This window comes from Hetaerina americana, unplaced genomic scaffold (genome assembly GCF_022747635.1).
Source record: "Hetaerina americana unplaced genomic scaffold, ioHetAmer1.1.p SCAF_12, whole genome shotgun sequence".
NCBI classification, from domain to species: Eukaryota; Metazoa; Arthropoda; class Insecta; order Odonata; family Calopterygidae; genus Hetaerina; species Hetaerina americana.
This window is the reverse complement of record NW_027286292.1, coordinates 28164916-28192865: the sequence shown is the minus strand read 5'-3', so window position 1 is coordinate 28192865 and position 27950 is coordinate 28164916. Positions and strand designations below refer to the sequence as shown.

Below are 27950 nucleotides of genomic sequence, written 5' to 3'. Positions count from 1 at the left end.
CAAAATATCATACAAGGCAAGAGAAAGGTCTCACTAAGCAATGAATGATGTTTGAAATATTCATCAACTACAAATATAGGAGGATACGCATTTTTTTCAACTATCGGAAGAGAGTACATCACATTTCATCTTTCATTTATGGATTTTGAAAAAAGCCCCAATTTCTACAGTAAAGAAGCCATGTTGAAGGTTGTCTGTCGTAATTCACATCACACAGTACATTGAGAGATTGCTGGAAATCTTGTAAGGCACAAATGTCTCATGGAATAGCCCACCACTCCGAACATACTTTCCAGAGGAATAGAGACGTCTTTTTCGATACTTCGTAGCCGAAATGCAGGGCAACATGTTGTACTGCCATCTGGTGACCATGGCGTTATGCGCGCAATAACTGTTAATTCTGTTTATTTTGATATTTTGAACATGTCTCCACTACAGAGAAAGGAAGATGGCAACGGATAATGGCTTCCTCAAGAATTTACTTCTTTGAAGTTTATACGATAACTTTCCACACATATCGGCTTTAATTTGGCAATGTTTTCTATTAGTTTGCGTTGGAATGCAGTGAATGAGATTCGTCACGGAAATGTTCTTGTGACGTCGAATAAAATGGTGCAATTCGTTACTCTCACCGCGGATGTCTACCGTTGAAGTCTCCTACATCGTTATGCTCTATTTAGAAATGTGTGCTTCTTATTGATGTGATCATAAGAGAAAATGAGTAAATTATGTGCTGTGACTGAGTTAAATTGTGATTAAGTGAATGAACAAAGTCTGCTGCTGTTGTAGCTTGGTGGAAGACCAAGGACAGTATTGTAAATGACATTTATAAATGTCAATACCATACAGTCCTCGTTTTGTTCCTTCAAATGTAGTAACTCACATCAGGTACGTATTTGTAGCGTTTTATACAATAGCATTTAAAGCTAGCGGAGTTCACCATTATTTGATACGACTAATTATATTGACCAAGCAAATATATGATAATATAGTGTAAACACTAGGAATCAGTTTAAACTCTTAGTGAGGGGTGTTTAATTAATGTGGGTGAAAGTTTGAATTATAATCATAGTAATCGCTCCCAATGCGGGTTTGAACCGACCTTTTAGTTTTAACGTAAACATTTGTGCATGATTTTTTTATACTTTAATGTGTATTTCATTGCATGGTATTCTTTGATTAGGATTTAGATATCTGCAGATTTTCCTGGTAACAGCAATGCTTATTAGCTATGATTGTTATCAGTTCTAATTATCGTTGACATTAATTTGGAAACAAAGGGTGATACCTTCAAGGTGGTAAAAACGGAATGAAAAGCTACATAGGCATTAACTAAAAAGAGTCCGGTAAAATAACTTAATAATTCATTTGTCACAGACTTGGAACTTTTATTTTAGGTTGGTAATGAGGCATAAGTATTTTTGCCTTGATTTATTTATATTAAAAATTTGACATGATGATATAATAAGTTGCATATTAGGCAGTCCAAAGGATATAAAGATGTTACATTTTTAACTGACTTGTGCTTGGCTGAAGGGGTGTCCTAGTACTGTAGAAGCACAATGAGCAAGACCCACCCTGTTTGGGCGACAAAGTTCAACCGTGTTTGGTCGTAAATTGTGATTTGATGGCCTCTTAATTGAGGTCGGTACGCCGCCCACATATGCATCTAAATAAAATGAACAATTGAAAATTTAAAGAACAAGCCTTCATTTTATCGTATCAATTTATATTTGTATCAAAAAGTGCTTCCACTCTCTGAAAGACAGTCTGAAGAAGTTTAAACTACGACCAGGCTATATGTTAATAATTAGCTCACAAGGTATAAATACATGACAGCTTTTGTCACTGAAAAATATAAATGCTGCTGGGATCCATGGTTTACAGTCAACTTATGAGTATCCCCGAGTTCACTCATGCAATTTCCCTTTAATGGAAACTGTTAACACTGTTATAATACAAGCATTAAGAGCCACTTGTTACTAATCTTTTCATCTGGTCAGTGTGTTGGTTGCGTTAATAGTTATTGTCATCATGATTGCATACTGCGAAATAACAAAAGAATGATTATTTTAATCAATAGAATGATTGTATTTACAGAATAAGTTTTATTTTTCAAACATCTGCATCTGAGCGGGTATAACTCACCACGTACAGAAGGAATAGTTTTTTTAACCCTTAGTCTGTAGGTTAGTGCTTTAAAATCGGTAAATAATTGTACTTGGGAAAATGATTAATTTCTTTTAATTGCACAGAAAATCTGATTAATATAATGATTTGTAATAATATAAATATGTCAAAATTGAATAAAGGAAGTCTGTTCAGAAGGTATCCAGCCATGCAATCCGTATTTCCTGAAAAATAGCCTACCTATAACAATGAGGACTTGTCCCTATGGAAATACTCACCTTGGGACCTCACACATGTATCCTAGCGCCTCCTTCACCTTTCTAAACAATCGGCCAAGGCCTTATTTCAAAATTGTATTCAGCTGCCTTGGTCGTATTCTCTTTTATCTCATCAACGTCAATGCTGCAGTTGCAGGGGACTTGCAGCAAACGATGACCCAAGTTTCCTTAAAAAGTTCATTACTGGAGATAAGTCATTGGTCCTCGGCTATGACCCTGAATCATTAGAGTATTCTTCCCAACAGTCGGTTGATGAGTTAAAGGATAAATTGTAGAAATTTGTGACTATGTGAACTTAACGACAATGTGATGTTTTAGTATTGTACAGCCCAGGGTATGGAATGAAAAGCTGTTAAAAGTGTAATTGTGGAGATCATCTCAATTTCTAAATTGTACTGGTATGAAATTTTAGTCATGGTTACTTTTAAAACTCCTATAATAATAGACTGAACAAGCCCCAGGTTTGGCTGATATCAGCAGATAAATAGGTACTTTTTATTTTTTTTTAAAAACATTATTTACATACAGCAATAGCGCTAATTTACTGTGAAAAATATAACAAACATGAAAGAGGACAAAAGACAATAACAGCATAACAATAAACAATGAGAGCCGAACATGGACCGGGGAAAAATTTAATTTATTGAAAGGTGGGATAAAGCTTGGGTGGTGAAATTGTTGCATGATAAATTAAAAGGATCGACAGTGTGAGGGAGTGAATTTAGAAGGGAGGAGAGGCGAAATAAAGGTGAGCGCTTGGTGATAGATATTCTAGGAATAGGTAGATGGAGTAGGGAGTGGGTGCGGGTGGATCGAGTTGGTACCCTGAGGTTGAAGAGAGAGAGCAGTTCAGGGCAATCAATAGTTGAGTTTAGGGTGTTGTGGAGGAGTTTTAAATCAGCTTTAAGTCTGCGGCTTTGGGGACTAGAAATGGATAAAGAAGACAGAACAGCATTTGAGGACATACTGCGGAAATGTAGGACTTGGTGCTTGACTATTTGGCAAAGAATTGAGAGATGCAATCGAGCGATTTAAGATTAGTTGGGGATGAGGTGGACCAAATTGGGGAGCAATATGATACTATGGGGAGGACAATTGTTGAGAAGTATGAATGGAGTGCTATTGGATCTTTAATAGCTGTGAAGCAGTAAAGAAGGCCTAATAGGGACATTGCTTTATTTTTTTACCGCCTGTATGTGGTCTGAGTAATTTAATTTGTGGTCAGTTAAAACGCCAAGGTCTTTCATGGTTGTTACTCAATTGAAGGGAGTTGAGTTAATTGAGTAGTTGAACATCAGGGGTTTTTTGTTTCAGAGCAAGAGTCGTGATGTTGCATTTTCCAGGGTTTAAGTTAAGCTTCCACATATCACATCATAGGGAAATTTTACGTAAGGCAAGTTGAAGGTGAATACGGTCAGAAGTGTTATTAATTTGCTTGTAAATCTTGCTATCATCAGCGTAGAGAAGGGTATGGACCTGGGAGGAAAGGAGTCGGGAAGGAAGATCATTAACAAATAAATTGAAAAGATATGGCCCAAGGGCACTGCCCTGGGGAACCCCAGACGTGACAGGAGACCAGGAGGAGGAAGCATCCGAGAGTATCACACGCCGGGTTCTGTGGGTGAGATAGCTAGAAAGAAGGCTTAGGAACATACCATGTATGCCGAACTGCTGGCTGAGTTTGTGAAGGAGGAGTTGATGATGCAGGGCGTCGAAAGCCTAGGAGAAGTCAAGGTAGATGGCATCAAGTTGACTTGATTTGTCTATTGCCATGACGGCGTGGTGCTGAAAGACAGCAAGATTTATCAGGCATGACCTGGCTGGGAGGAATCCATGCTGCTGGCATAAAAAGGGGGAGGTGAAATAATAAATCTTGTCGAGAATAATATGTTCACATACGGAAGACAGGATTGGAAGCAATGAGATAGGGCAATAGTTTCAAACATCATTCTTGGGACCTGTTTTATGTATCTGAATAATATTATTGCATTTCCATTGAGGAGGAAGGTTCCTAGGGAAAAACAGCAATTAAACAAGATGGCTAAAGGTTGTGAGAGGGCTGAAGCGCTATTGCGAATAAATTTAGGGCTGAGAGCATCTGGGCCAGGTGAGCAGTGGGGCCGTATTTTGCATATGTATTGAAAAACTTCCTGGGAGTCTGTCTGTAAGTGGGATAGGGAATGGTTTATTTTAGGAAGGAGGGAATTGAGAGAGGTAATACTGAGGTTAGAAGCAGGCTGCAGGCAATCGGAAAAGATATTTTAGAAAGAGGTTGGGTCTCTCTCATCCCACGGCATTTTGGTGCTATAGGAGAGTGCTTCGGGAATTCACTTTTTGTATGACATGGGCTCTTATGCTATATATCACCATGTCTTCATGCTAGCATTGCCATTTAATTATAATTTCTGATGTTCTAAGTAATTGTTTTCAGTTAATTCAGGAGTTCTTTGGACTTTTTTTTAGTTTTCAGTAAATTGCAGCACTTTGTAGGTTAAGCCACATTCTGTTCAAAATTGGACATGAATGATAAATTTAACTTATAATAAGGTCAGTACTGTCAAGATCACAGTTTTGGAGTTGTGAGGCTTACTTGAATACTGTAAAACATTCCTCTTTCAACACAAATATGATTTACAGAAAATGCCTTGGCTTAGACTTTCTGCATCTAGTGCCATCAACTTCCGATGAACCTAGACCCCTTTCAGTTGACAAGAGTACAACATTTGACTATCAAAAATAGTGTAGTGCTTGAAATTTTAAGCCGATATTTGTTTATCACATTTTCTAAATTGAGTAGCTTCAGGCGTGATGTGGTGGAAGTCGAACATAATGAATAACTGATCGTAGCACTTTTCCACTTGATAATGTTATCAAGTGGAAAAGTGCTACAATCAGTTATTCATCACATTTTCTGTTGATAGCAAGTGCTTAACTAATGGGGAATACCGAGAACCTTTGTTTATTCTATTCATAACTTACAATAAGTCATGTTGTGTCAGTAGGCAATGTAAAAGTAATGCTTCTATTCCCCTCCTTGGCATACACTGGCTGTCAGTGCCCTTCATTATCAATATCTTTGTATAATGCTGTAAAATGCATCTTCAGTGAACTAAGATTCCCAAAGGTCTGCAGGTAGTCATTATTGCATGAAGAATTGGGGAAAGGTAGAAAAATTTGTTATATTGGCATTCCAAATCTGTCTGGTATTTAAAGTGCAGTGTTAGGCATGATTCTTAGAGACTGGAATGACTGCCAGTTAATAATTTTCTGCATATTGAGCGTTTTCCCCTTTCCCCAATTCTCGGCATAACAGTGACTGCCTGCATTGTTTTGTAATTGATGGTACAATTTCACAAATGATTATTTTTTTCCCTCATATTTCCTACTATATTTCAATATTTAAGTTCAGTTGAAAGTATATCCAACTCAAATTTTCTGAACTTTGGATTGGATGTTTTTTAAATCTTATGTTCTTTCTCCTTCAGGTTAGACTCCGAGAGTCTCTCAAAAATAAATGTGACCCTGCCTTATCTGGGAGGGTGTCAGGGACCCATGATATGGCTGCTGCCAGGTCTCTATGTTCTACATCGGTTCCTCATGCATCAAAAAATACATCTTTGACTGATCATTTGAGGCTCTCTGCAGCTGCTGGAAATGCCCAAGAGGTTGTTCGACTACTGGGTGAAGGTGTCAAGATTATACCAGATGAGGTGCTTGAATAATAAACAACACTTTCTGATCCATACACTATCAGTATACATATATCTTTCAATATTATATATTCCATCCACCGAGAGCTATATTTTAAAAAAGCATTTGATTAATATTTGACTGAGGTTGAATTGTCACATAATGCAATTTATTAAAGATTTAACTTCACAATTAAGCATTATCATCCATGAAAATGCAGGCATGATACTATACTTACTTCGTCTGATGAGATAATCATCATTAAGTGTAAATTAATTGGTTTTTTCAAAAGTTAAAAGAGTATAGCTCGGTTCAAAGCTGGTGGTCCATGTGCAGAAGCAAGTTATGGGCCTAGAGGGTACCCTTTCCAAGAAGGGTACATAGGGGGGATGGATGAAAGTTTTATTCACTCTTGGCACATCTCTGTGATGGTGTGCGTTTGTTGCCAACCTTGCTGCTTTTTCAAACTTCTTATTTAGTTTAATGTTTCTGTGAGCTAGCTTTGTTTTTCGTTTGTTCTCCTTAAGGTTTATTTAGGTTTTTGGTACCTTCTCATCATTGATGACAGCATTTTGTGGAGTAGTTTTATGCGACATCTTAAGGCTTGTTTTGTTTTTAATTCCAGACTGGATGCAATGCTCTCCATCTGGCAGCTTCCTCAGGGCATGCAAATGTTGTGGCTGCCCTCATCCTCTCAGGCTGTGATGTGAATATTGTTGATTTGGTGAGCATAAATTCTAATATCAATGCAATCTATTATCATATTTAACCCTAAAAGTTCTGATGCCCTTTATTTTATGTTTACTTTTCATGGTGTCAGTTAGACATTACCCTCCCAATTCAATAACAATGGTGTAGAAAGATTTCCAGTGTTTCAAGGATTGAGGTAAAATAAATCACAGGTTTTAGTTTAATAAATTTCTGTTCACATGAATAATTGATTGATGCTCATCTTCATGAAATCTTGTAGGATATTTGTGCCATGAATATTGAGTTGACATTTTCAAATTAAAAATCTGTAGTTTCTCTGTAAAAATGTAATTTTTCTCTCTTTCCATTCGTAAATGTGTATACTAGGAGGAGTCAAATGAACACCCACCATGATACATAGTCCATGCAAAAGGTGGTAACAGTGTTGTTGTATATCAATGCTGTGGTAGGAGAACTGCACTCACAGGTGCATGCACCTGTTGGGTTATGTCCTTGTCGGTGCATGGGATGGATGTTGTAGTCAGTGTTTGGTTTTCATTTGATTGCCCCTCATATCTTGTAAAATCTCACGTGTTGAATTTTTCAAGGACTTATTATGAAACTTAATATAAAATTGCTACCAACATGTCTTTGACGCATTCATACACATAAGCTGGTATAATGACTGTATCCGGAAGAGCAGTTTTATATTCAACTTAAGTCGCCAATAAAATGAGGACATTGACAAGTAGTTTCTCCTGTAGGCATATCTCTATGATTTCTTCTTTAGAAAAAATATACTCCTCTATATTGGTTTTAAATTTATTCATTCACTGTTTTCGAGGTGTTTCCTTAAACATATGAATGAATGAAGGTGTTACCAAGAACTATTTTCACATCCATTTCTTATTTCATGCAATTATACATCATTTATCTTAAACTTCAAGCATGGAAACACTCAAGGGTCTTAATATTTTACCACATCTCTGGCTGCTGGTTTCTTATGAAAGGGGTAAAGAACAGCCATCACTGGATTTTTAAATTGTCATGCTATCAGCTCTTGTATTTAGATGTGACAGGTGGAATGCAGAGCTCATGTAATAGCAAGTCCTGTAGTATTTGGAATTCTGTCAGACATTAAAGTTGGGGGTCACCTTTCTCTCTATGGCATCCAGAATATCATACGAGGGTGTTCCCAGATGTACTTGGCCTGAGCTAGAGATGGCGGTAGTTATTTCAAAAATATCACTGTATTCGGAAGTATGCAATATTTTAGGCATATTTTTCAAGTTTGAAGATGCTACGTTGTGTAGTATTTATTTGGCAGCCATTATTAGTGAACGTTTTCAGTGAATTTGTGAAAATGGAGAAAATTGGCCATTGTTATGTGATACAATACTTTTATTTGAAAGGCCTCAGCCCAACCAATATAAAAGCTGAACTGGAATCTACTCTGAGTGAGTCTACTCCTTTGTTTACAACTGTAAAATATGGGTTAAACACGACCGTACAAACTGGCAATACGAGTATCGCATTGTTCGACCAAATGAGGTGACGACTCCAGAAACGGTGAGGAAAATTCACTAAGTGATACTGGATGATCATCGACTGAAAGTGCGCGAGCTAGCAGACATAGTAGACATTTCAAAAAGTGTGGTACATTGCATATTAACTGAAAATTTGGACGTGAGAAAGCTGTGTGCAAGATGGGTGCTGCATTTACTCACACTCGAACGAAACAAGTGTCATGAAGATGCTTCAATTGAGTGTTTAGCAAAGTTTCACAGGAACAAAGCAGAATTTTTGCACCGTGTCATAACCATGGATGAAACATGGGTCCATTACTTCACAAACAAGACAAAAGAACAATCAAAACAATGGATTCAAAATTGAGGACCAGCTCTAAAGAAGGGGAAGACAGTTTCATCTGCTGGCAAGGTCATTTGAGCGAAGAAATCAAGCAAAAGTGGCTGCTAAGAAGAAAGTGTGTTTCATCAAGACAATGCACCAGCTCACAAATCCGTTATTTCAATGGCCAAAATTCATGAATTAAAGTTTGAATTGCTACCTCATGCAACCTAATCGCCAGATTTAGCCCCCTTGGATTATTTTCTGTTTGCAAACTTGAAAAAATGGCTTGGTGGCCAAAGATTTCCCAACCGTGAAGAAGCGATGTTGGCAGTAAATGGCTATTTTTAGAAGCAAGACAGTTCTTATTATAAAAAGATTATCAAACTTATTGAACATCCCTGGGAAAAGTGTATAGAGCTGATTGAAGATTATGTTGAAAAATAAATACATTTTTTTCCAAAATTTTGTGTTTTCTTTGTTGGGTCGGGTACTTCTGGGATTACCCTCATACTGTGTGAGTGAAACTGAATGAGCCCTGGAGCATTTGCAGGATTTGAACACAGAATCATTTAGTCCATCACCAAATGCTCTACTCACTGGGCTACAATGATACTATAAATCATTAAAATGTTCGTTTAGCCTCTTTAAGTGGAATGCCCCGAAATGTTCTTGGCCATGATCCTTTTCTAGCATGTTCTTTCCTGGAAGATATCCGTGGTCTACTTTTTGTTCAATTCATTCATGCCTGAAACAGTAATGGGCCAAACATACTAATTTGGTATTAGTTCATACATTGGCCAAATGGTAACAACCTTTCCTATCATTTTATAGCATTGCATGGTGTGTAGTGTTAACCTAAAGTGATTTGCTCTAATAATGTATTTTTACTATGATTCCCATAGTGTGTTATAATATGATTTACTAGTGATAGAAATAATTGTTGTCTGATTATTATATTTAAAAAAATATCTGTGAGACAAATTTAAATGGGCAATCCATTTCAAAAACCAACCGATTTGGAAACCCACCCTGAGGAGGTATGACTTTGGAAAAATTTAGTCATCATTGAAGGGTTTAAGCTTAATTTTAAATTAATATTCAGTTATATAGAAAGTTTATTTTCAATTTCCTAGAATTTTTTTCTTCTTGAACTCAAATTTTCTATCATGCATTCATACCCAACTCTGAAGGTGCCCTATTTGTAAGACCCATAAAATTATTGTTGAAAACATAAACAATGGGATTAAGTAATAAGTTCACTTCTTGGTATCTAAACGTTTGGAGAATGTAAATTAAGTCATGAAAGTTTGCATTGATGTTCAATTATTTTAATCCATTACAGTGAAGACGCAATGGAAAAAATGGCAGATTAGAAGCTGAAATCATTCAGATGAACTATTCTGTCGCATTTTAGCCATTTTCATTATTCCAATCCATTTTGGACACATGGAAAATTACTTGGAAGACTCCAACAAAAAAATGTGCAGGTTTTTTTTAAAGAAAAAATATTATCATGATTTATACTTTTGAAGCAGTATCTGTATGAGCATTTAATTTCAAATTACAATCACCATAACTGCATCCATGACCAATGTATGCATCTTTTATTTTGCTAATTGCAAGCACATCTTTGGTTAAAAACAGGTTTATTGAAATGAAATTAAGAATACAAAGTAACTTTCCACTGTCCTTTATTAGCGTACAACCGGTTTCAACGCTCAAGTGTCATCATCAGGTTTTATTTTCCTTTGAATAGAAAGTCCTGTTGTCATTTTACATGCTTGATCTTATAGGCTGGATGCACACCACTGCAGAGAGCAGCTTCCCAGGGACATGTCGCTATTGTTAAACAACTCCTTAAACATGGTGCAGATGTAAACCATCAAGATAATGTGGTAAGTATAACAGTAATGATTTTTTGCTCAATATTCATGCCTTTCTATTACTTCTAAATTACACCAATTGACTGCCCTTGTTTATCGAGCTGGTTATCCTGCTAAGCAATTTTCTCTTTTACTAGGCTGCTATCCCAAAGGTTGCTGGTTTTCGTCTGGTTGAGCGAATTGCATTTTTATTTTATAAAATTTGTAGTTTTGTTTATTTAAAACTTAATGATAGGTTAAAAATTGTCAGGGTGCATACCTACAGAAATGTCAAATAGTAAGCACTTCTACAAGTTTCTAATTAACGAATTACCATTTAAAATCACTACGGCATAATGCTGTGAATCATATTTTCAAAAATATTTTTTCATATCGACTGCTGGTCAAAATACCCATTATCTATCATGTAGATGGTGGGTATTTTGATGCAGAGTTAAGTTACTTAATGCCCTACCCTTTCTATACTTTTAGCATGGAAATTCTGCTTTACATGAAGCTAGCTGGAAAGGATATAGTCAGACAGTGGCTGCCTTGTGCAAATGCAGAGCACAGTTACAGTTAAAAAATAGAGGTGGCTTTGCTGCTCTTCATTTATGCTGTCAGAATGGACACAACCAAAGCTGTCGGGAACTACTCTTTGCTGGCTGCAATCCAGATGTTCAGAATAATGTATGTACTTGCCCATTTCCATTTCATAGTATTGTGTGTTATTTTTGTTGCTCTGATAAATTCTAGTGTGAAGTTGAGCCAATTACATGGGGAAACCACAATACCTGTTGTCCATTTTGCAGAATTTGACTGTGGAAAATTGCAACTAAATAACCTATCTTACTTTCTATTCATGTGATCATATGACTAGGCATTAAGTGAATTAAAATTTACTGTGAATAGAAGTGAAGAAGGTGAAAATGGATGCAAGGAAAAGAATACTCAGAAGTATGTGTTTCCAAGTATGAGAATCATTTCTATTTTATAACTCTATTATACGTGGCCTATTGCTGTTTGATGTTAGTATTGAAACCAGAAAGGGGAGGGAATGCCTGTCTCTGAGACTATTGATTGTAATACCTGTATTTGGGTAAATTGCTATGTTATTGATTATTATCAGAAATAGTCATGTTGAATATTTTCATAATTTTTTTTCTTGTCATCTCCTTTTATGGTGCATGTAATAAAATCAATTGCTGTAGAAAAAACTTGACATTTTAAAGGCCTAAATGTCCTATTATCATTATTTCTTTGACATTTAGGTATTCTTTATTCATCAAATCATGTAGGTATTCTTGATAATAATAATATTTATTAGTCCCAGTACTTTACAAAGTAAAATATAGGACACATCAGAGTACAAACAATCAGCTGTTTCCTGTCTTTTAAATATGATTTAAGCCATTTATAGACAAGTCTCCTGATCCCATAACATTTTTATTTCCTTATAAAAATTTAATGGTCCACAGTATCAAATGTGCATGAAAGATCATTGAATACACCAGCAGAGTATTCCTTTGAATCCCAAGAAGTCATTGTCTTTTTTAGAAAACTTACAAGAGCATCATTGATACCTTTTGCCTCTTGGAATCCAAATTGTTCCATACTTAAAATTTTATTTTTAATGAGCCTGCCTCTCATTAAGGGCTCATAGATTTTAGAAAAATTAGTTAATAAGGACAGTCATCGGTAATTGTTAATATCATCCTCAACCCTTTTTAAGGAATGTTTTATCTTTGCTATTTTTACATGGTCGGGAAACTCACCATTTGTGAAGGAATCATTTATTATTAATGTCAAGGGTTTGCTTATTGCCTTGGAGAATTTTTTAATAATCCCATTGGGGATATTGTCGAATCCAACTGATGGTTTAATTTTAAGGCTCATGGTGCACTTCAAGACCTCATCCTTTGTTGCAGGAGAGAGGACCATGGAAGAGGTTACATTCTGGCAAAACCATGCATCAAATCTATTTTTACTCTTTAATCCGTTTTATAAATTCAGAAGCACATTAGTTAGTTAATTAATTGCAAACTCTACTGCTTGTTTTGAATATGATGGACTGACCCCCCTCCCCATTTTTTAATGTAAAAATTCCTTTCTTGTTTACCTTTCCCCTGGTTACATTATTAACTCCTTGCCATGATGTTTTAGTGATATTTTCAGATTGGCTGGTGACTTTGTTATAATATGATTTCCTTTCATGAAGCAGAAAATACTTATAGCCTTTTTTACAGCTCTGGAAGTAGTTGATAAAGCTTGGATCATCATGCCCTATTTTCAATGCACATAAGTCCCTAAATTCATTTCTGCCTGTTCTCGCCTTATCTGTCACCCGGAACTTAGTTTTATTGTAGCCTTTCACAGGAAATATTCTTCTAGGAAAGCATTCTTCAAAGATGAGTGTTACACTTCTTTATTCATACCTTTAAATGACTTGCTCACACAGGAATATGGTCCTGTGTAAACACAATAAAATAATCAAACTTCATTTTTGATATTTATGTTTGTTTAAAATGAGGATTTCTGCTGCTTGTATGGTATGATCACTATTTTTATCACTCAATTATTGGGTATAAAATTATAATTTAGAATTTTAATTTTGCCATTCCCTCCCCATTAGGCACCTCTTTGGATATAACCCCCTCTCCTGACTTAACCTTAGGGACTTGAATAAAGGCCGCAGATCAAAGTCCGCATGGGAGGGGAAATCCATAGCCTTTCATTCAAATTCTTCTTTCAGCTTTTCAGCTGATATCTACTTTTCTCTGTCATTCTTAAAAATAAGATACATTGTGCACCATAAAAACAAAACTGATAGCTAATGTTTTCTGTATAATTACTCTGCAGACATTACTAAATATGTATCTATGCAGCCTGCTATCAGTTCATACCTAGCAGACAGAATGTCTCTGTTCAAATCTGGGTAAAATCTTGATTTCTTCATGACAAATCTTATAAATCTCAGGGTTAAATTTTTTTCAAATTTATGATTGAGTGATATAGCAATTAACATTAGGTTTTTTGCCAGGTCTTCAATTCTTTGCCCATAATCATGTCTCTGTAATTTTCTAGATCATTTCTTAAGGTATTGAATCCGGGAGAAACTTGCTACATTTATTACATATTGCTGGGTGAACAGCGTTTCATTAAATTGACTGAATAAAGTATGATCTCAACACTGTGATCACCTGAAAAATGTAGAATTGATATAAAGTAAACTCTTATTGATCCGCTTATAGAATATCCATGCTATTCTTTTCCCAGGACCTTGAAATTTTAATAAAATTAAAATCGTAAAGATAATTAAAGGCTTTGAAATATTGATATACTTTGAAAAACACGTTTGAGATATTTTGGCTTAAAAGTTTTTAATTTAACAAAATCATTCAAAATTTGTCCCTTGCCAGTAATTGTTTTTTTCTGGCTATGAGATTGGTTTAGCTTTGTGAAAAAATGGGTTCTGCTGTACATTTAACATTAGTTGTGTTCCTGTAAATCTATAATTCCATCTTTTAACAGAAGAATATCTAAAATGTAAGAAAAAAGAAAAAAAGTACATTCCATTGCTAAAAAAAGAATCAATAACACAGAATGAAAAAGGAGTTTCTCAATATCAAATGATCATATTTGCAACGTATTTCATGTATCCATATCGATTACCCCTGCTTCATCATACATCTATTAGCGTAGATAATAGAGAGTTTACTTAATGTGATTTTCATCTCTTGATTGGATATTTTTTTCCTTTTTCATAATTGGAATGTAGTATGGTGATACATCTCTTCATACTAGTGCTCGATATGGCCATGCAGGAGTTACAAGAATTTTAATCAGTGCTCAATGTAGTGTTTCCGATCAGAATAAGGTATGGAAATAATAGTCTATTATAATTTGATGCCCTTTTTTACCACTTACCATCTGAATTTTTTAATTAAAAAATGTTGTATAATCTTTCAGAATGGGGACACAGCACTTCATATAGCTGCTGCAATGGGTCGAAAGAAGCTAACAAGAATTTTATTGGAAGCAGGTTGTGATAAGAGCCTTCGCAACAAGGTATGAGGATTTATTATTAGAACAATTTGATATAATTACAAGTTTCATGGATTTAATTAGTTTACAAGTTCATTTTAATGCTGTTCATACTCCAACTGAGAATGCTGCCATAGACACAGTTGCCCAATGATCTTGGTACCTTTCTACTTGAAGCAAATCTGTTTCATAATTAGTTAGAAGAAGAATTAATCCCATGGATAACAATGGCACTATTTTGGTTTAAGTTTCATGTTAATTAAGTGTGTCTTGAAAACAAAATTTGCCCAAAAGCCAACTGATTTTGGATATTCTAATTTAAACATTCCTTGAACTTACCACCTAGTTCAGCCCTTTGTGCCCACATTGAAACTATTTTCAGTGATATAATGAGTATTTTCGCATTGCATTTATGGTTTTCCAATGAGAACACATGTTGCATCACTTAGTCTTAGAGAGCTGTTGTAAAGCTCAGCTTATTGTGTTCACCAGTGTACGTTACAATTCAATGGGATGATAAAAAATCCTGTGAGAAAAAATATTATCTAAAATTTTTCATTTAAATGAAATGCCCTTTTATCTGTTTTTTAGGAAATTGAGGAACTTCCGCATGAAAATATGTACAATTGCATTGCTTATTTATGCTCCATTAATTTTATTTTGAAGGCCTATGATATTTGAATAGGGGCTTTCCCTGAAATACAAGATTCTGTCAAACATAATTACAGAGAAATCCTGTAGATGATAATTGGTCTGATTGTAATAGCTTAAATAAATAACTGAATATTTTCCATATTTACTCAGATGACTAACTACCTCCATCAAAAAATTTGATAAGGTTTTTAAAATTCTGAGTTAGGCTGACCATTGTTTTTTTGATAATTCTGATGATCATTTTTTGTATTTAAATTTATGTATGTTAAGTATTATCTCAAAAATAATATTGCAGTCATAACTCATTTTCTCTTGAGAAACTTCGTCCGAAAAGTCTCCACCAAAGATATCTTGAACTGCATTTGGCTGTAAAACGTAATTAAAAAAAAAGCAGATGCCAGTTCTTGTTATGGAAACCTAGACTATGTATATATATTTTATTTAATGGAGCAATACTTTCTTTCAAAAAGCTTTCAACAATGCTGGCTGAATATTTTTCATTTTTATGTCAAAATTCATTGGTCAATGGTCAGCAGCCTGATTTCAAAACAAATTGATCAAAAGTCCAGTGTTTTTATGCTCCTGAAATGTGATACTTCAGGTGAGGGTATTCTGTAATTATTAGCATACGTGTTACCATGTGTCCTTTGTCAAACTTTGCCTACATTAAGAATATGCAGGTTCCCATGTTTTACCAAATTAAAAAAATCATTGCCTTCAATTTTTCCTGAAAATATTCAACCAATCTGATACTGGTCCCACTGGATAACATTTTTGACTAGAAGATTTGAATTATTGTGCATAGAAAAGCATGGAATTATATGCTCTAGAGAATCTTGAAAAACTTATGACTATCCTTCGTTACATAATTCAACTTGGAATTATTCATAATGATGCATACATTTGAGTACTGGGAAACCTATTAAATAGTGCGAGGAGATCAAATTAATGAAACTTATGATCAATCCTGTTAATGCTTATGTCTCTCACTGGGAGATTGAATCCTATTTGAAGAAAAGTTATCAAGAATTTCCTAGGTGTAGTTAATTTGTGCTGTTTCATTATTCCCACCAGTGTTTGAAAGAAAGGGATTTTCTACTGCTTGGTTGTTACAACTTACGCCCACCACTACCATTTATAATTCAAATTTCATGGGAAGTAAGATATGTCTGCATATTCCCTCTCTCAGATTCCGACTCCTCTTTCTGCCCATCGTACTGACTGAAGTGTCTCATCCTATTCCTAAGGTGGTGGTGGTCCAAAGAATTGTCAAAGGAACATAAAATTAGATAATTCATAATGTATGGAACACCCATAATTCTTACAATGAAAGTTTTGTCATTCTCGGCAGTTTGACCGTGACTTACCTTGCCTTGATTTTAAAGTATTCTATTTGGTAATTTGCTGCAATTTCCGTTTCTTAATGAATTTTTGTGTGAATGATGTTTAGAGGCTATCCTATAAGAATAGAAATAAGTTCATTGTGTCATTTTCATGATTTTGGTGGTGAGGTTCTTGTAATAAATTCTTCTATGCCAGGAAAATGCTAAATTTGAAGTGGCCTTCTGTCCAAAATCTTCCAAATGATTGTGTAAAATATTCTAATTATTAATTTTACTTTATTAAATTATTACTTTTAGCAAAATGAAACAGCCCGAGATATTGCTACAAGAAAAGATCTGAAAGACATCTTAGCTATATTGAACACACCTCCAGTAGTCCTGAAAGCCCAATCAGAAAACAAGAAAAAAGAAGCTGCATCTGGGAAAAGTAATAAGAATATCAGGAGAAAAGGTGAACCAGATAAACCTTTTGAAAAAGATAAGAATGAAAGAAAGAGGGAGAAAAATGGAAGTGGGACTAGCAGTAAAGAGAGTAACTGCCAGAGGAAAGACAAAAAGGTAGGTTAGAAATAAGATTTCATTCAATCAAGATTGAAATTTCATACCTATTTCCCCATTCCATTTTATTGATCAGTAAGTGAACTTGGTGAACTCATATGATCTAAATAAGTTCAGGGTATGCACCTTAATAATTCTAAATCATTATTTTTGAATAAATACATTCATAGACATGATACTTGTGTATTTCTTGCCAGTGATGAATATATCTGTAAAAAGCTACATCATATATATAACTTTTATTATGTTTTGGAATATGATTTTTGCCATTGCGATAGGATTTTTTGAACATGTAAGTGATTTTAAGAGTCTATTATTAGCAATAATTCATTGTTGAAATATTACTTTACCATACCATCAACTATCAATTTTTTTATCATTTACCTATTTGTTTACAGAATTAAATCTTCTGAGTTATAATAACATTATTTTTACAGCTCTGAATTTCAGTATGTGAAATCTAAAAAAATGTATGTGACTGTAATTACTCTGCAAGTCTCAAATTTCACCAATTTGACTAAGCTTATAAAGTTTTATGTTTTTAAAATACACATACTTGATATTGTACATAATATTTTGCTTTGATTAACTTAAATCTCTCATTTTAAAGGAAAACAATTACATCCACTACATTTCTTCTATTATTTTCCATTCCCATAGCATGTACTAAATTAAGTTTATATTTTTTCTAGCACAAGAATGCCCATAAGGTCCACTTTGAAAAAGCCTGTGTAGGAGGTACTGGAAGGCAATGGTCACCATATGGCTGCCATTACTATCCTGACCCGGAAGCTTTTCCTGCACCTAATCTGGATTCATTGCCAGATGAGCCTCTGCAAAAGGGTGAACAGTACTTTCTGGATCTAGCTGGGAACATCTGCAAAGGCCCAGTCGGGGTGGGCTATACATGCTACTGTGCACCTTTCTTTCGCAATGTTGAAGCCCGCTTGGAGAGGGATAAGCAGGAGCTGAAAGAGCACATAGATCGTGCTCATGAGAGACTGGACAGAAAAGTGACTAGCCTCGAGCAGAGGCTGTCACACACTGTGGAGAAGGAGCGTGGACAGTGTGAAGCGAGGAGCCTTCGCCTGGCTGAGTGGCTCTGTAGGGAGTTGTCCGGGTTTGAGGGTCAGACCGGAATGTCTGAGAGACCCTTGAGTCAAGAGAACTGTCGTACCAAGTCTACGCTTGATGAGATGAGACGAGCCAAGAGTCTTGAGATGTTGCCTCATGAAGAAGAGTTGGATAAGTGGGAGGAATCTCGAGAGATTGGGAATAGTGCTCGGTTGGGCTCTGTTGACCAAGTGGATGGGCAGATTGCCCAGTGGAATGGTGAGAATGAGTCCTTCCCCGAAGTGTTGCCCAATCCCTGTGACACTTTGATTCCTACCTGGAGGCTTCAGCGTGTGAGTGGGGGCCGTCGAAGTTCAGTGGATAGCCTTGAGCGGGTTTGCAAGGCAGGGTGGAGCCTGGAGAGAGGGGAGCGTGTGGGTGGGGATGGTAAAAATGTCCCTAGTGAAGATGCACTCGAGGATGAGGGTGGTGGGAGCTCCGAGTCAAGTGATGGGGAGGATGAGGATGAGGATGAGGAGGATGATGAAGTGGGAGTGACCCCATTGGGGCGGCGTTTGCCTGTGGGTGGGGAGAGCTCGGATGCACTCCAGGAGCCAAGCCCTCAGCCAGGGCCAGACTATGAAAATATAGTGTCTTGTGAACATGCACTGTGGAAGAACGGCCGTGAGAATCATATGTTATCTGAGCTTCCTTATAGAAGCAGGACGACAGTATATGATAGTGCTGTGTCCTCATCAGTTGTAACTTCTACGGAATGCCACAGAATAGAAACAGATGCACATAATGATTCTGGCTACAGTACCAAAGTATATGGGAGTTCCAAAGGGCCATCGCCATCACTTTCAGGTTAGTAACTGAGGTCATGTGTATTTTCAATCTTTAGCCACCAATTTATTTTTCATTGTGATAATAACTATTGCAATTGAGGGATCGAGATGGTGCGGTGGCTAATGTACAGGCTTCGCACCGTGAGGGTCCGGGTTCGAATCCCTGAGGTGGCTGATTTTTTTTGCTGGTATCCCGATCCCTACTTGAGGTGCTTTGTGGAGAGCATTTTGAGCGAGTACAACATCCGTCGGATGGGATGTTAAACTGTGGACCCCTTGGTGCCTTTCGACGAGAGTGGGCTAATGCCAATACCGGGTTTCTCTCCACCCTTCTTTGCCCATCCATTCGTAATGGCACAAATGACCTTAGCTGTCAGTTGCCTCCCTTAAATTTACTGCTAACTGATGCAATTATTTTGGTTGATTGATGTACTGACATTTTTGTGTTAATTTCAATGCGGTACAGGAATAGTTAATTCATCACATACCATTTTACTATTGTCTAATGCCTTCTTCATTTTCAGTGACTCTTTAATAAGTCCATTGAATGCTGTAATTGTGATATATGTCATCTGGGTTTCATGTAATTACTTGGGGTTTCTATTTAGAAAATGCATTACTTAAGCCAGCAAAGGCAATATTTTTATTAAAATCATATAACTTAAGTGCCTGCTATTTTTCAGTCTCGTTATGAGAGCGTAATGAAAGTATCAAAATATCTTAAAAAATTTTATTTCGTAAATTGGAGATGGTTAGAATTCAATTTTAAAATTAATGTTACTGTATGTCTTTGCAGCCATTGCCAAAACATCAAATGATAGTTATTGCTCACTACATGTTTCATGATTATAGTGGGAATTTCAGCATTTAAGAGAGATATTATAGCAGGAATCAATTAGATATCAAATTAGGACTTGGTCTGGGTGCCCACTATTTGTGTAAACTTAGAAAAAGTAATTGACATTGTTTAAACCTTAGAAAAAACATGGTATTTTGAAAAGTTGGTGCTGCAATAATTCAAGCACTCACCAACTAATCCTCAGGTGTTTTATTAGATGGTGTTTTTAAGTTATTTTTCATCATGAAAGACTTTTCTGCATCAAATGGTTTTAATATGACCAAGATTTCATTGCAGAATAACATCTTCAGGTAAATTAAAATCATTGGACAACACATATATATATATATACCATGCTGGGGAAGAGAGGAGGGGAGAAGAAGAGGAGTTGTCTCACAATTGTAATTTACCTGAAGATATTATGTTGTCATGAAACCCAGGTTGTACGAACACTATTTTATGTGGAAAAGCCTAGTGTTTTCTTTCATCGTGATGGATTTTCACCATGGTGCACCTTAAACTGTGTTATTTATTTTTCATAACTCAGATGTTTGAATACCAACAGCTTCGTAATTTATTGAATTGAGTTTCTTATTGAGAATGAGGCTGTTGATGACATTATTGCTGTAATATGAGTACAAAGAGTTAGGTATGAGGATTTTGACTGTACAGTTTTAGTTGAATTGATATCTGTCTAGAATATTATTATAATAGGTATTCTACCAGTTAAAATAGGTTTTGGATGGATACTGCATTAAATATGTACAATGATGCCTTTTTTCCCTCTCCTAACCCAAAAAACGACCTGAAAATAGGCTCTAGTGGTAAGTCCATCTTTGATTCCGCATATTTCCTTCCTCTCTTCAATCCGGGTAGCATGCCTATCCTATCCCTTCCCCTTCCTCACTTACCCAAAGTTCTTTCCTGTATCACAGTCATATACGTTCCATCCCCAATCAAAATGCTCTGAATCCATCTTTTCTGCCTTCTTTGGATTTCTCCCAACAATTCTCTCCTCCTCCTCCACTATGCCTAGCACTACCTTCTTTTTTTTTCCTTCCAATTCACCTTTTACATCCTTTTCCACTCCCAAAATTCAAAAACTTCCATGTATGTCACCAGAATTTATTTTCTTTGTTTGGACAATGTTGATGTAATTATGCAATGTTGATCATTATTTTTCTGTTAAATGTTACTATTCTGAATTTTAATATTAAACCCGTTTTAGTTTACAATTTTGTGAACTTGGAACTGATGGGGGCAGGGGAGAAGATTTCCAGTATGCAGTGTGATTGTTCATCTATTTGGGTGGAAATTAAAAAGTCCTTAAAGATCTAAACTGATTAAAACATTTTATTTTTTCACCTAAATCACATAAAGCAACTGTTTACTGACCTTATTTCAGCACAGTATTTGATTAACTCATAGCATAGTGACATAATTATTAAATTATTGCTGTGAAAAGGTTGATGGGTAATAAAAAGACATTTGAAATTCTGTGAAAATTAGGGAAAATTGCTAGGAAAATGAATTTTCATATTTCGAACCCGAGTACAATAGACCAAGCTTCAAACATTCCGCATTCTTTCCCGCATAATTCCTTCTCTCTTCATGCCATCCCACATACCTGTCCTTTTCCTATCACTTCCTTGCTTTCCTAATGTTCCCCTTTCTATCGCAGTCTTCAAAATACTCTGAATACATCTTTCCTGCCTCCTTTAGATTTCTCCCAACAATCTCCTTTCCTCCCCCACCATGCCTAGCACTTCCTTGTTTATTTTTATGACTCTCCATTTCACCTTTTATATCCTTCTCCATGCTTCCAATCTATATCTATTATCTTGTTTCAACAATTGTGTTTCCACTCCTTACAAAACTACATTACATTTCAAAATTTTGACAAGCCATTTTTAACATCCTTACTAATATCCCTGTCATCGGTTCCCTCCTCTTTGTGAAAGCTTCGTTGACTAACATGATTCTTGTTCTTATGTCCGCATTAATTTGACGATTTTGGTCCAAAGTACTTCCGAGATAAGTAAACTGTTCAACCTAACATGCTCTACTTTTTGAGCTCCGATTTTAATATTTACCTTAGTTTTTCTCTTTATCGAAAATCGTTTAATCTTTGTTTTATTTACATTTATTCTCATAACATACCTATTGAACTGACTTCCCAATGTACTCAGAAATATTTATAGCCTCTTGGCTGACAGGCAAACTAAAACTTGGTAATCTACAAAACGTAACTGATTTTATGAATTCTCCTCCCACTTTCTTTCCTGTCTCCAGCTCTTCCCATCCCTCTTTAGCCATTTACTCTACGTATACATAGAGATGCACCTGTGATAATGGACACACTGTCATAGAGCTCTTCCCAAGACTGCACATACAGGCATTTCACACACCACTTGCAGCCGAGGAGTCTGAGATATGTGTATGTTGTGGATTATCTGCTATCCCTTCAGTCTTGCCCTTTTTTCTGCATTGCAGATATGTATTCTAAAGTATAAAGTAAAGTATAAATGCTCTTATCAAATACCTTCTTGAAATATATGAAATAGATAAATACATCCTCAGTTTATACTTTATCTCCCTCATTAGTGGCCTCGTACGTTGTTATATGCATGAGGGTAATTTGAAAAGTTCTCGGAATTGAATAGAAATAAACCACCTGCCTCTGTGAAACTTCTTCATTTTTCAATGTAGTATCCCTGTGCACTAATGCCCTTCGTCCAGCAATATTCACGTCTTGATCCCATCTCAGAAATTATATTTCTTCAGACTTGCACAATACTAGTCTACTTAGGCTGTTAGTTCTTTGTTTGAAGGGAATCTCCTTCCATCAAGGAAAATTTTGAGCTTGGAGAAGAGATGGGAAACTGATGGAGCCAAATCTGGCAAATAAGGCTGGTGTGGTAAAAATTTGTATCTTAGTTCACATATTTTTGCGATGGCAACATTAATTACGTGTGGGCATGCATTGTCTTGATGAAAGATGACTTTCTTCTTTGCTAAACATGGCCTTTTTTCATGTATCTTTTGCTTTAGTTGGTCCAGGAGGTTACCATAGTGATATCTAGTAATCATTTGATCAGTGCGAAGATAATTTATCAGCAGAATCCCTTTCACATCCCAGAAAACTAAAGCTATCACCTTTCCGGCCAACTGTATTACTTCTGCTTTCTTTGATGATGGTGAATCAACATGTTTCCACTACTTTGACTGCTGTTTTGTGTCTGGGGTACTGTAGTTGACCCAAGTTTCATCTGTGGTCACAACTCAGGGCAGAATATCTTGTTGGTTGCTCTTAAATCAGGTCCACATTGTTTTAAAATTTCCATTCTAATGTTTGTGATCCTGCATCAAGAGTGGCGGCAACCATCTAGGGGATAATTTTCTCATATTCAATTCCACAGTTAAAATGTAATATGCTCATTCAAATGGCATCCATACAGCTTAACAATTTCTCGTACTTTCATTCGGTAATCTTCCATGAACATTTTATGTACTTTTGCAATAATTTCTGGGGTAGTGACACATTTTGATCAACCACTAAGAAGATCATCATCTAAACTGTGCTGACCAAACTTAAACTCATTTTTCCACTTGGCAAAAGTTGAATATGAAGGAGCAGAGTCCCTCTTCCCTTGCTTTCATACCTTTCTTATGAAGTATTTAATCCCTGCTCTAATCTCAATTTTTTCCATCTTCTCAAATCTCTACTTGGGAACAACAGAAAGATATCCGCTCTACAGATCTGATCTCTACCCAGAGAACTGACTCGATGTTTGTTTTTTCATAAAGGATTACCTATTGCTACACAAGACAATCATTGAGAGTCACCACTGATATCAGGTGTTTATTCGTAGAACCTTTCAAACTACCCTTGTAGTGTCTCACATGATAATCAAATGATTTTTACCCTTTCTGAACCCAAACCAATCATCTTCTGAGTTATCATTTGTTTTATTCTGCAACTTCTTATTGGTGATCCTAAGACTGAAGCTGCATGTTAAATCAAACTTATTGTTCTGTAGTCCTTAGATATATTTGACTTTATTTCCTTTTCTTCGAATGAAAACGGGGTCGAGATGGTGCGGGGGCTAACGTACTGGCTTCCCACCCTGAGGGCGCGGGTTCAAATCCCGGCAGTGTTGAATATTTTTCAGAGTTATCTCCATCCCTACTTGAGGTGCTTTGTGGAGGGCACTTTGAGTGAGTACGCCGTCCGTCAGATGGGACGTTAAACTGCGGACCCCTTGGCACCTTTCGTAAAGAGTAGGCTAATGCTGACGCCGGGTTTCTCTCTACCCTTCATCCTTTCCTGTCCATCCCCTATGGCGCAAATGACCTTAGCTGTCGGTCGCCTCCCCTAAAAACTACTACTACTACTACTTGAATGAGAACTAACACTGTTCTGATGAAATCTTCAGGCTAATTTTCTCACTAACAAATGCTAGGAGATAGTGCTTAAAATATCTTGCTTCCCAAATTTTCCTAAACCCTTGAGTAGTTGTGCAGGAATGGTATAAATGCCCATGGCCTTATTTGATTTCAACACCCATAATTCCATTTCTGCTTCTTTTGTTCTATTTGTTTCCCACTCCAGTATATTATTTATCTCTCTATTTTCATAATTCTATTTCCTTCCATCATCTGTCTTTCTAATCATTTCATCTGTAATCAATGATATCTGTATTATTTTCCTATTTACTCCTGCTATAATTTTATTTGAAGCTTTTGGTATCCATTTTTTGGTATTCCCATTTCTTCCTACAACAGGTCTCTGAACTAACTTATATTATTCTTTACAGCCTACTGATACTCCTTTTTGTTCTTGTTAATGATTCTACCATGTGTTAATGATGCTACACGTCATCATTACTAAATAATGACATGAATCTGCACTCACCTCCACAAAACTTTGCGAATTAATCACAGTTCCAAAATCTGTCTCTAGCATATCTTTCTGGATCCTCTAGGCATTTTCCGTGAAAACATATTCATATTATGGTGTTTAAATCAATTGTTTGTAATGATTAAGGCTTGTCTCCTGCAGAACTGTATTGCTTTCTCCCCATGGTACAGGGTGCGGCAACATGACTTCCTTTTTTTCAATACTCAATAAAGCCCATTTAATGAAACATTTTTTAAATTATTTTTTTAAATGTAGGTACATGTTTAAAGTTTTGTTTTACACAGTTTTAAATATCAAATCAGGTAGGTGATACCCCCCATTGTCCATACTCTGAATAAGCCAATTTCTGGTGTTTATCATGACACTCATCAGCATAGCAGTAGGTATGTTGGCTATTTCTGCCCGGATGTTGTCCTTCAGATCTTGTAGGGTTCTTGGACGGTTGACATAAATGCAGAATTTCTAAAAACCCCACAAAAAATCGCAAGGGCCCAAATCAGGGGAGTGGGCTGGCCAGTCCAAATCCCTCCAAATGGAGATGAGGCAATCTGGGAAGTGGTCCCTCAATACAGCCATCAATGCCCTTGAAGTGAGAGCCGTTGCTCCATCCTGTTGGAACCAAAGTCCAGTTCATCAAGTTGTGGAAAAAAAATTCCGCCAACATGATTACATACCGGTCTAATTTCTAATACGCTGGCCCCAATGCTAGGTTGCTCCCTCTAATTTTCTTCCTCGCCTCAGTATTTGCTATCCATCATTACTCCATCATATCATTAATTTTAAAAGTGTTCCTTTTGTTGGTATGAGTAAAAGATATTTTGTAAATGACCCTGATACAGGTGTACCTTATCCCATTTATTAGTTCACTTCTTATATTTGTGTAAATAAAGAATTATTTGTACCAATGTCCTTGCATTATTATTCTAATAGTGCCACCATGTAACTGGCAATTGTGCAGTAAACAAAAAATCCAACTTAATCCTGCATAAGCAATACAAATCTCTTCATAAATAATTCGTATTCTAAAGAAATTTCTTCTTTAATCTAGGTAGGCAAGTAGCATTGAGTGGGGCATCTGAATTTCTAGACTTGGTTTTTATGATTTCATCAAATATGTATTTTGCATGCAGAAAATAATGATCTATCATCAACTCCAGATTCTGACCAAAGTTAATATGGTGGGCATTCTTAACTAATGTTATTTTTATTGCTCTTGAAAGTACAATATTTCATGAAATTATTCTTAAAAGCAGTTACAAGTATTATAGAGTGAATTGTTTAAGTTTTTGTGCCAATTAGTTGGATATATTTATTGAAACTATATTTGGCCATAGGTACTAGCATAATTTTTCTAATAACAAGTCACGGATATGTTTGTTTAGGAAATAATGATTTTTTGTTACTGTCATGTTTCAATATTTGTCCACAATATTCACATGCCTTACCATGATGAATTTTTAATGACTTTGTCACATTATAGGAAACATGGATTTGGAAGGATCTGTGCCAGCGGTGCCAGCAAAGTCTTTTGTTTCAAATGTTGCAGCCAGTGAAAGTCAGTTAAAAAGTGCTCATGGCTATATTAATTCTACAATTAAGGAGTGTCACAACATTGTCAAATCAAGACCAAGTTTGAAACCTGGGTTCAAAGTTAATGGCAATGTTGCATCTGGTAGCATAGTTTGAGTTAAGAATGTGTGCAAAATACTGAGCTCATTCATCTTTATTTTTTAAAAGAAATGTATTTCTGGACATTGTTGTTCCAGTGAAGTGTGGTCATACTAGGTTGACTCTCTAAAAATGTTTTGGTTTCATAGTTGCTAGCAGCCTTAAAAAAGAATTAGCTCCATACTATACATGAATAAACTGTGTTATCATTGAATTTTGATGAGGAAATGACTACTAATTGTCCAAAGTCATTGAGTAAAAGTAATTTTTGCTAATGGTCCAAAGTTATATGATAAGGCTAACCATTTCCATAAGTACAAATATGCTATCCCTTACTGGATGAGTTTTCATGTTCAATGAATGAGTGTTGGGCTGACCACCAGATGACAGCTCTCATAATTCTGGGTAAATTAATGTTAAAAACTCCATAGCCATCTGTGCTGGACCCTTATTGGAGGGCCCATAATGTCATGTTATTCTCTAGCAGAGTGCCTTTAATAGTTAACCAAGTATAATCATGTTGATGTTTCTAGAAAAATTTAGCTGGTAGTTGAGCAAAAAGATGTTAATATTTTTGTTGAGTTTGTTAGGAAATAAAAGTAATCTACTAATAATAATATTTATTCTTGTGAAATACATATTAATGTGCATTAATATGATGTAAAGGTGAATGAAATTACATAATTTAATATACTTTTCTTGCACTAAATTGGTCCCTGACTGCCAATTCTTTTAAATGACAGCCATGAAAATGGTAAATATTTGACATTACTTTGGTCATTCTAGGACTAAGACAAAGCAAACAAATCTTCTAAATTTTCCAATCCCTTATTACTTTCCTCAAGTGCATTGCATCCTCATACATGCATCATGGGATGATTCTCCTAGATCTATAATGTCGAAGTACACGCAGCAGAAAAATACCTTTCATTGCTCATAACTCATGGCTGTGAACGTTTTGGGCTTGCAGGGGTCATTTTTTTTAAACAAATCAGGGGTCAACTTAGAGTAAGTAAGTATAGAATGATGTAATCCTTTCACTTGATAAAATTGTAACATTGAGTGAAACTAATTATTTATTACCACTATGTATGTGAGAAAGATTGTCACATTTGTTTCATTAAATGGAAAAAATAAATGTTGGAGCATGCCGAAGATTTGCATATAGCATACTGTTCAGTTTCATTATTTCCTTAACACAACTTTAGGTGATCACCTCTGTCACATGAGATTTTCAATTCTAAACTTTGTTCATTTGTATCTTTCTTTTTCCTGTTATTAGTAAATTGTTCCGAAATTTTGTTTGAGGAAACATTTTTTGTCTTTCCAGTTACAAAATACAACTTAAATGTGAACATGTGTAATTGATCAGGGCCTTGTTTACTGGTGTCTTCAAAAACATATACCCACTGTCAACTGTAAATATAATGGTAGTGGAAACAATAATGTCATATATATATAACTACTTACTAGTCTCATGGGTTCAATTCCCTGGAAAGCCTCTTTGAGTAGTACCCTTAGC

The 27950-nt window shown here is 35.8% G+C and overlaps 1 protein-coding gene across 2 annotated transcripts; it reads left to right on the top strand.

The window, feature by feature from the left end:
• Window positions 1-449: 449 nt before the first annotated feature.
• On the top strand, window positions 450-27578 carry dgo (ankyrin repeat domain containing protein 6 diego). Of its 2 annotated transcripts, XM_071583031.1 has the most exons (10): window positions 450-888; window positions 5894-6118; window positions 6724-6822; window positions 10433-10534; window positions 10994-11191; window positions 14280-14378; window positions 14471-14569; window positions 16840-17100; window positions 17793-19020; window positions 26241-27578. In XM_071583031.1, exons 1-10 carry the CDS (start codon window positions 820-822, stop codon window positions 26444-26446), a joined length of 2586 nt encoding a protein of 861 aa, XP_071439132.1. In that variant the 5' UTR covers window positions 450-819; the 3' UTR covers window positions 26447-27578. The 2 variants fall into 2 exon arrangements, with proteins under 2 accessions (XP_071439132.1, XP_071439133.1); XM_071583032.1 differs by lacking the exon at window positions 26241-27578 and having other exon boundaries at window positions 17793-19025.
• Window positions 27579-27950: the final 372 nt, after the last annotated feature.

What these genes read in the sequence shown, in the direction of transcription:
- dgo (XM_071583031.1), top strand. Translation starts at nt 820, where the DNA reads ATGACATTTATAAATGTCAATACCATACAGTCCTCGTTTTGTTCCTTC. An exon ending in AATGTAGTAACTCACATCAG is followed by an intron (nt 889 to 5,893) that starts GTACGTATTTGT and finishes TTTCTCCTTCAG; the next exon opens with GTTAGACTCCGAGAGTCTCT. An exon ending in TAAACCATCAAGATAATGTG is followed by an intron (nt 10,535 to 10,993) that starts GTAAGTATAACA and finishes CTATACTTTTAG; the next exon opens with CATGGAAATTCTGCTTTACA.